This window comes from Symphodus melops (genome assembly GCF_947650265.1).
Source record: "Symphodus melops genome assembly, chromosome: 6".
NCBI lineage: Eukaryota > Metazoa > Chordata > Actinopteri > Labriformes > Labridae > Symphodus > Symphodus melops.
The window spans coordinates 15,615,880-15,625,474 of record NC_136696.1 but is presented as its reverse complement, the minus strand read 5'-3'; the positions used below and the strand labels follow the sequence as shown (position 1 = coordinate 15,625,474).

The following is a 9,595-nucleotide window of genomic DNA, read 5'->3' as shown; positions in this document are numbered from 1 at the left end:
GAGTGTTGTAATTATCAGAATGAAAGAAGTCAGTTATTCAGGGAGTTATCTGACTTGGGACTCTCATCCTTCTCATTCAATTAAATGTTTTCAGTGGAAATAAATGCCCAATGTGTTGCAGGCGCAATTCTTCGTTTCTTGCACGCTACGAGCCTGTGTCTAAGAATATGAACTAATTATACACTCCTAGACTGTGGAGGGCAGCATTACACTCCACAGTGTACAGCCTGCCGGAATTCTAACAGAAGAAGACGAACTGCCCCCATAGAACTGCCCTTTAGTTCATTTCCTTTTGCTAGTTTGCGGTGATTTAGCAAACTAAAACTCCCTTTGGACGCCGTGCTTGGAGTTTAACAGAGATTACAGTTGATGGGATGATGCAGACCTTCACAGCCATTAGATCGTTTGTTTTCCACTATCCTAAAACTGTTGCTTTGGTCACACTTACAGGTAAGAAATACAATAATTATAAACAATATAAATCTCCGAACTTCAGGTTTTTTTTAATTATATATTTTTTAGGGTGAATAGTGAATAAAACGTTGCAAAATCACTTTTTAGTGATCACTCACTGAACGCTGCTGATTCTGTTACTTAACAGTCGACCTATCTTTCAGGAATTTCGCTGGCAGCAGTAGCCTAAATGTAACATTAGGTGTAGCCTGCTCCTTTCAAATTTAAGCACACTCTACACAGCATACACGTAGGCCTAATCACACCACTAATTACAATATGTTTGGGATTGCGTTCCACTGCTCCACAAGCGCTACACGCAGTTCTACCAGGTCACGTGGGGGCGGGGTACAAGCGTCCAGTCGCTGCTTCAGCTGGTCCCAGATGTGCTCCATGGGGTCCAGGTTAAGGGACATGGCTGGCCATATATATAATCACCAAATCTGTTTTGCGCTGACTTGTCACGTCTGCCCAGACTGTTGCACTGAATTCAAGGCTGCAGTGTTTTGGATTTGACCTCCAATTAAACTGATAGGAATAAAATTACATCTTATAGGGTATAATTGTATTGTGGTCTTCTCAGGATCTTTATGTTGCTCAAACGTATGACAGCAAAAAGAAAATCAAAAAGAAATCTGACATTTAATCATAATAAACTTTAACAATAATAATAAAACAATTTGGCACATTCATACATTGGATATGCACAAACAAATAAATAATAATATACAATATACAAGTAACTGTTTCAAAATGAAGAAAACTGAAACATTTTGAACAAATGACAGCTATATGAATAACTTCTCAGATTACAAAAATCATCATTAAAATCAACAAAATGTTGCTCTCATTTCACATCCAGAACTACAGAAAGCATTCGGGTGCCAAATTGATAATTGAACACTAAAAACAGAAGTTGATGATGAAAACAGGAGACACAAGTTGAAACTATTTGAAGTTATGGGCATGTTGATGTATTAGTTACGTATTAAGGCAGAGGACAATTCAGATTTTGTTGTGACAGTGGGGATGTTGTTATAGGAGTGGGCCTTTTTGGAGTAAAGAAATGGATGGCAGGTGGAGTTTGTTACAGCAAAGCTCGACTGGATGGAAAAACTGTCTTGATCACTGGGGGAAACACTGGGATTGGCAAAGAGACAGCTGTTGATCTGGCTCGAAGAGGTAAGTGACCTGTCAATTTTTTTATTTCTATTTAGATATTTTATCTTGAGATAACCCTTGTTGTGAATTGGTGCTATACACATAATTATTGATTGATTGATTGATAGATATTAGTCCTTCATTATCTAAATTTGTCCTAATAACCCTGTAATTTGCTGCTGTGTTCTAGGCGCCCGAGTCATTCTGGCCTGTAGAGATATGGATCGAGCTAATAAGGCTGCAGAGGACGTGAAGAAGAGGAGTGGTAGTGTGAATGTTGTTGTCAAAAAGTTGGATTTGGCATCTCTACAATCAGTACGGCAGTTAGCAACAGATGTTCTTGCGAGTGAAGAGAGGCTGGATGTTCTCATCAACAATGCAGGTCAATAAATAAATCAAATCTGAGCCCCGGTTGTGTTACACATCATATTCCAGCAGCTCCGAAGCAGGTGGAAGGTGATGAATAAATTTGTATTTTTTTACTTTCAGGTGTTATGAGCTGTCCAAAATGGCAAACTGAGGACGGCTTTGAAATGCAGTTTGGTGTGAACCACCTGGGCCACTTCCTATTAACACACTGCCTGTTGGATATCCTGAAGAAGTCAGCCCCAAGCCGCATTGTAAATGTCTCCAGTTTAGCTCATAAAAGAGGTTCAGCTTCTCCCTTTTCCTGCTTTTTTTTGTCTATCAAGAACATTGTCCTTTCACTTTCATGTAGTATTAAAAATGGACTCTTTGAATAAGAATACACTGCTGTGACTTAACAGGTCAAATCTATTTTGATGACATACACCAGGACAAAGATTACAACCCTTGGAAAAGCTATTCACAAAGTAAACTGGCTAATGTTCTCTTTACGAGGGAGCTGTCCAACAGGCTAAAAGGTATTTACATTTTTGGTACCCTGAACAGATATTATGCTGCATTGGGGGAAAAAATTGGTGTACTGTGTTTAAAATAACCTTTTAATATTGTGCGACTTTGACTAGATTAAGAACATCTTGCCCTCTGTCCTGTCTTTTTGCAGATACAGGGGTTAATACTTACAGCCTTCACCCTGGAGTGATCCGCACTGAGCTTGGACGACATTTCTGGCCCACAATGCCTCTGTGGAAGAGAGTTGTATACACACCACTCATGTTCTTCCTCAAGTCCCCAACACAGGGGGCTCAAACTACCATTTACTGTGCTGTGGAGGAGAGCCTGCAGAATCAAAGTGGACTCTACTACAGGTCAGTCATTGTGAATCAGTGAATGGTCGCTTAATAATTAGAGCTCCCACTAACTAAGCAGTACAATATCAAACTTGACTTCTTGTGCGGAACAGCAGCACGGCTGTGATCCATGCATAGACTGAATGCCAAAGAATGAAATCACCACACATGAGAGATCGGGCCAAAACAATCCAACATGTTGAATATCCCCGATTTGAGATCGTCCGACCAGACGAGAGCAGTCTTAACACACCACACACGGCAGGATGATTTTATAAGATTATCTTATGATGATCGGGGCGTCCTTAAGATTATCGGAAGGGGAGAAAATTGGCGTAATTATCCTGCCGTGTGAACCAGGCTTAAGTTCTTGGAGGCACCAGTGGTTGGTGCATGCCTGTGGCTCCTTTCCTGCATTCAACATTCTCTCTCCCCGATTTCTGACTGTGTCCACTGTCCTATTTTAAATAAAGGCGTCAAAGAGAGGCTCAGCTTTTGTTGGATACATACCTCTTGTCTTATCTAATTACTTGGTCCGCACTACCTCTTGTATAATTTTTAATTTCTTGAAATACATTGTGATACTTTGATACATGGGCACCTTATAACTGTGTTCTTTTGCAATAATGACAGGGTAAGTTAAACATAGGCTCGGGGTTAATTGAGCCGTATCCCTCCCTAAATAACCGTCACTTATTCACACCCAAGTGTATTTTTATTTATTATACACAGTCCAACGGGTACAATAAGTTTGTTTTTAGTTGTTATTGCATATTACTGCTAAACAGCTGTTTTGTAGCTCATAGATACCACCATTGATGTATAAAACTAATTTAAAATTATATATTTTATTCACTTCACACATAATTCTCATGAAACTGATGATAGACTAAATTCACTTGCAAAAGTGAAAAATTGTTGTTTTTTTGGTAAATAAACGTCTAACCGTCTAACGTGGAATCCATGAAATTATGCCTTCCTCTTAAATATTTGGTCAGATGATACTTTTTTTTTTTTTTTTTTTTTTACTGTTTCCTAGCAACAAGGGGTGGCTCAACTTACCCTTTGGCTCAATTTTACCCATTCTTCCCTACAGTATGCTTCTGTTGTAAAAATCAGAAGGAATATACAGTATATATTATTTTTCCCACTTGGGGGCAGCAGAGGGAGCTTTTTCCACATTGTATGTGTTAGCAAATAAATGCCTTTTTTTTTTTTTTTTTTTTTATAGCAAACGGACTGTCTTAATTTAGGACACTTTGAATGTTTTTCTAGGACATGGTGACAATATCATTTCGTAAAACTGGGCTCAACCAGAGGTCCTTATCTGGGGCACTGATGGCACAGTGGTTAGTGTGTCCCATGTTAGTCCCATATATGGAGGCTATGGTCCTCAACGCAGACGGCCCTGGTGGCTCCTTTCCCGCATGTCAATCAGCACTCTCTGTCCCTGATTTCCGTCTCTATCCACTGTGCCTATACCAATAAAGGCACAAAAGCCCAAAAATAAATCACAAAAAAAAAAGAAAGAAAAAGAAATGGAGGTTTCTTAACAAACAACAACCTATACAGTTAGCACAAACTGAGGGCCACATGAACCTTTAGACAGAATAAATACATTTGTCTTGCACTTTAATAGCAAGTCATGTTGTAGGTGTATTTTCCTGCTGTGGAATTGTCTGAATACTAATCATTATTTTAGGCTGAATAATGCACTAATAGGCCTGTTTATTTTTAAGCAACCCTGTCATTTCTATTTTGTTCGTCATTTCATTCTGAACTTCCTTATGAGGCCAAATCAGCACAGTCGGGAGTAATCAAGTCATGTGTTCAACTCTGAATTCTGCTCTGATTACAGCGACTGTGCCCCTAAAACAGCAGCCCCTCAGGGTCTGGATGATGAAGCTGCCAAGAACCTGTGGGATCTGAGTGCCTCCATGGTTGGTCTGACAAAATCATAGTGACATCAGTGAGGATGGTTTTGATGGTAATGATAAATGTCATCGTCACAACGGACTGCCAAGTGGCCTGAGGAACGACTGCTGCTTTGTCTAATGAGCATCTGCGTGGCTTCTCTCAGACGAGCTCCTACTCAGTGGGACTTGAGTAAACAAACAGAAATTCACATGTGATAGACATTTATTCAGAATAAACAGCAAACTACTTTCAAAAATACTATGGATTCTATGTCTTTCCTTAAACAGAAGCAGTGCTTCACAGGTTAGTTACATGGAAGCTGTGTGATCTTTTGTGTTGATTGCCATTAGCGTGAAATGACATTTTTAATGGACACGTTTAAACCAATGTCTGTGCTGACTAAGTATTCAAATGTCATTCAATGTTAATTAAACTCATTGTGTAAGAATGTTGTGCTTTTGAAAGTTTCTGTAACACTGTAAATAGCAACAAACTCCTTTTTTTCCTCTCCTGGGCAGTAAAGTGCTGTCTTACATGGCCCATCTCTTTACCTGTTTCATAAGGCAATATTTTTCACCTATTCACATCTGGTGGATTTATTTTGCTTCGTGTGAGACCACAAGTATTGAAGTAAAACACATTTTGGTTACGTCATTATAAATTACAAATGCTCCTAACACATGTAATGTATCTGTCCACTCTTTTTTTTTTCTTTTTTTTTTTTCTTGAAGGCACTTTGTACAAATTTGCTACAAACAGTCAAATTTCTTTTTACTCAAAGCTACATCTCAGACAAGTGCATCACATTTTTCTTTTTTTATCCAAAGAAAATCCATGAACAGTGCTAATTACATACGCACAAAATGCACCCTGGTGACCTGCTGGCTACAAATGGACCCTGTTTGTTCCCTATGTATTAAATTATCATGTACGAGAGCTAAAGTTCTGAGGAGTATTACCATGTATTGGCATTTACATTCAAAACTGTAATACAAAAACAGCAAATCTTGGAGTTAAATTATTTAAATCCTTAAGGTTGGGTGAAATACAGGGTGGAAATCTATCTATATTGCTCAGTTTCAATACATATATATTTTTTATAAATAGATTATTCAACATCTAGATGGCCATGAGTCTACACAGCTGGACCTATGGATCTACTTAATTATGGTGTTAACATCTTCACTCCAACAATATGTGCTTTACAAACATCACAGACTAATGAGCCAGCTCTTCAAAATCAGAGAGCTGCTTCATCTGCTCCACTTGCATAGAGTGCCTTCTTACGAGTTTCTTTTTGGACTTCAGACCACCTCTCTTTGGTGTGTTTGGTGCTACAGGCGCTATAGATCTAATACCCGTAGCCATGGGTGAGGAGGGCTTGCTATTCACCCCTATGTCTGGAATGGGAGGGTTGGGGTTGACGTTGAGAGGGGGCAGGTGGCCAGGCCTGGTGTGGGAGATGTGATCCAGCAGCAGTGTGCCTGAGCCTCTCCTCTCCAGGAGGCCGGGTGGTCGTCTGTGTGCCATGCTTGGAGAGGATGGGCTGGCATTGCTGTCAAGAGATTCTTTCGAGCTGGTTAGCAATGCCAGTGGAGAGGTATTTAGTTTCCTTCGCTCCAATGGTACCTTAGGTGAGTCTAACATGGCAGAGTCTGAATAGAGCTGTGAGTCTGAGTCATAGTGATCGTTCCCGAGGCGTCTCCTGTGCATTGTCTCTCTGAGAGTGACGAAGCCACTGCTGCAGCTGCTGATGCCCTCCTGTTCTGTCGGCACGGTGCTGCGTCGTGCCAGCGGTTGGTGCTGGCACAGAGATCTCTCATATGACGCTTTGGACGTAAGAGGAACTGATAGTGAGGTTTTCATTTTGCAGGCTTGTTCACCCACCAGCGGAAAGAAGCTTTCCTTCCCATCCACACTGCTCTGTCGAGATAACGCTGACCTTTTAGTCAAAGAGAGTCCGTTAACCCCTGCTACAACATCCTCATCTGAGCTGGCTTTTTTGCTCTCCTCATGGGCGGCGGCGGCGGCGGCAGCAGCCAGGACTGAAGGAGCAATCAGCCCCCAAGGTTCTGACTGCAACCTCTTCAACTGAGGCAGACGGGCCCGCTTTGGGTTTGAAGGCTTGCGAGTTGGCGACGTGGGCCCATTGCTGAGCTTGGAAGCTGAAGTGGAGGTTTTCAACTTAGTCTGGAAACTGAAGACTTTGTTTGGTTGCTTTTGCTCAGGTGTAGGAGGAGCAGTAACATCAATGTCTGACGGAGAGGTGCAGTATGCCGGGGAGGACTTCTCGTCCAGCTCTGGTGATGGGGGGACATTCAGGTACTGTTTGGTGGTTTTAGTGCCAGATGCTGACTTGTCTGTGGTGATTATGATGACCTCTTTGCCTTTAGCTTTGCAAGCATCCAGCAGCCGTTTTAACGTCTCCTTGTCATCTGCATTTATGGCGTAGACGAGGGCAGAGGCCCCGCTTCTATCCTCCAGGCTGGGATCTGCTCCGTTGCTCAACAGATGATCCACCACCTCATGCCCTGCCTTGTGGATGCAGGCGTGCATCAGAGACGTCCTGCCTGTTTTGTCCTGTATGTTTGGGTCGGCTTGGTTTTCAAGCAGATATTTCACAAGCTTTGACTTGCTCACACTCTGCTGGTCGCTGTGGGTGGACATGCAGGCCACCATGAGCGGCGTCTCTCCACGTTCATTACTCTCATTGATGTATGCTCCTCCTTCCAACAGGAGCCTGGTGAGTCTCAAGCGTCTGAGCCACACTGCCTTTAGGAGTGAGTTTCCATCTGTTCGCAGCTCTAGTATGTCTGCCATCTCCCAGCCAATCACAGATCTTCTGAGTGTTGAACTTACAGCTCACTGCCCTTTGGACAAACCATTAAAGTGTATAAGCTTACATCATAAAATACATATAACTTCAGAGTCATAGTGTGTGTGAAGCTTTTTTTTTTTTTTAACTAAATCTCCAGCAGATGGCAGTCTATTACAACTTTAAAGTTTGAAATAGACTCAAGGTTCCTATTACAGATTTCCGATATAGGAAATATAGTCTGTATATAATAAATCAGATGAAAGTAAAGTGTAATAAATGCAGTTTTCCGGAGTGGAAACTGATCACGTCCATAGCACGAAGTAATGTCTATACAGGAGACAGTATGAGCACCTGTTAGATTCACAAACAAATACCTACAGATGACTAGGACGCTATAGCCAAAAATCTAAATAAATGTATCTCCTTATTAAATCAGTTTGATACAGCTGCTGTTTTGTTTCTGTTTTCCATCTTATTAATAGAAAAGACGAAAGCATGGGCAAACCATATTTATGTGCGCAAAACACCACGTCTCGTTCATCTATTGCAATACAAATACGCCCGAAATACTGGTCGTCACCCTGTTCAATGACAACCTACATTATAATGTGACAATACGCACAAGCCTTGCCTGTCTGTATCCAAATTGGACATTAGCAGCACTGTACGACGCGGCAGTCGCTGTCCATGGTTCTAATTTGGAAAACTTGGCGACAGAAACGCACTCTATTGTAAAATAGCTGATTAAATCGGTCAATATATTACCACGAACCTCGACTAAGCGCGAGAAAGCACTAGCTTTCCCCCCTCTCAATTAACACATTCTGTTAAATGAAATATTCTCATTTGCATCATTTAAAAAATATATATATATTGCTCAATACAACTCAATTCTGTTTCTTACCTGGCCAGATGAGAGAGTGTCCATGCTCAAAGTAGTAAGTGCTTTGTCAGGGAAGAGGGAAGAAACCAGGGCGAAATTAATCTTTCAAAACACAAAGTTTGCTGCAGTTCTCCGCAGTTCCCCCTTTTTCAGCCCTGATGGGAACATCAACGCGTCCTAGTGTCGGTGACAGGGTGCCGCTCCTCTCTGCCACCATCGCACATGAGCTGTGTGGCTTTTGTTATGGAGGCATACTACATCAATCCAATGGGGAGTATGCCTTTCACTGCGCACTCAAGGATCACAACCTGGAGACGCTACGGGTTATAAATAACTTATTTTCTTGCTTGTTGAATGAAACGTGTATGATCTTGACGTCAGAGTCGACCAAAATAAACGGCTTCTGATGAAAACCTCTGTCCTGGTCTTCATACAAATGCAGGATACAAACACTACAAGTGTTTTTTCTTGCCTAAATCCAAATGTTTTGCGCGTGTGTATTTTATTTTAGATATTTAAAAGGATGACCTGAGAGAAAAAGATGAAAAGTCAGACATTGCTTGGCCTGCACATATTAAACATGAGCGAATAATATGGAGCGCTATGTTGACTTTTATTTGTAAATATCCCTCTGCAAAATGTAACATCAGTAACCATTGTTTTTAAAATGAAGACAGATAAGATGGTCACATGACGAAACACAGCACAAAATACATGTAAAATGATATGAAATAATATACAGTATATTACTACATTTCAAGTTGTACAAACAAGTAGTACTTGCACACACACACACACACACACACACACACACACACACACACACACACACACACACACACACACACACATATATATACATACATACATACACATGACATATAATGTATTTCAAAATCAAGAGGCCAAACTTGTAGCTGCTATCAGCTATACAGCCTAATAGGGACATTTCTATTTTTAGGTTGCTATGAAACAGCACCGGAGCAGTTTCTAATGAGAACAGTGATGCTCTCAGCTCTGCAAGGAACAGGTAAATCAGACACATAACATTCCACCAAGGACCACAAGGCTTTGTGATATTTACTCACATCCTTTTTTTTTGATGTCCCCCCCCTCCTTTTAGTTGCTCAAGTAAACCTTCACCATCAT

General features: G+C 41.1%; 2 protein-coding genes across 3 annotated transcripts; one reads left to right on the top strand and one right to left on the bottom strand.

The window, feature by feature from the left end:
* Window positions 1–206: 206 nt before the first annotated feature.
* LOC306825024 (retinol dehydrogenase 13-like) lies at window positions 207–5,193 on the top strand. Its single transcript, XM_079345506.1, has 7 exons — window positions 207–450; window positions 1,495–1,635; window positions 1,805–1,996; window positions 2,104–2,265; window positions 2,382–2,498; window positions 2,642–2,846; window positions 4,687–5,193. The coding sequence occupies exons 1-7, from the start codon at window positions 375–377 to the stop codon at window positions 4,787–4,789; spliced, it is 996 nt and encodes a 331-aa protein (XP_079201632.1). The 5' UTR covers window positions 207–374; the 3' UTR covers window positions 4,790–5,193.
* A 748-nt stretch (window positions 5,194–5,941) lies between these two features.
* On the bottom strand, window positions 5,942–8,764 carry ankrd34c (ankyrin repeat domain 34C). Of its 2 annotated transcripts, none has more exons than XM_079345504.1 (2): window positions 8,468–8,764; window positions 5,942–7,615 (listed from the first exon to the last, which is right to left on the bottom strand). In XM_079345504.1, the coding sequence occupies exon 2, from the start codon at window positions 7,563–7,565 to the stop codon at window positions 5,964–5,966; it is 1,602 nt and encodes a 533-aa protein (XP_079201630.1). In that variant the 5' UTR covers window positions 7,566–7,615; window positions 8,468–8,764; the 3' UTR covers window positions 5,942–5,963. The 2 variants fall into 2 exon arrangements, with proteins under 2 accessions (XP_079201630.1, XP_079201631.1); XM_079345505.1 differs by having other exon boundaries at window positions 5,942–7,610.
* Between the last annotated feature and the right edge of the window lie 831 nt (window positions 8,765–9,595).

Coding starts and splice junctions, on each gene's coding strand:
- LOC306825024 (XM_079345506.1), top strand. CDS start 375: ATGATGCAGACCTTCACAGCCATTAGATCGTTTGTTTTCCACTATCCT. Junction 451..1,494: donor TGCTTTGGTCACACTTACAG/GTAAGAAATACA, acceptor ATGTTGTTATAG/GAGTGGGCCTTTTTGGAGTA. Junction 2,266..2,381: donor CAGTTTAGCTCATAAAAGAG/GTTCAGCTTCTC, acceptor GTGACTTAACAG/GTCAAATCTATTTTGATGAC.
- ankrd34c (XM_079345504.1), bottom strand. CDS start 7,565: ATGGCAGACATACTAGAGCTGCGAACAGATGGAAACTCACTCCTAAAG.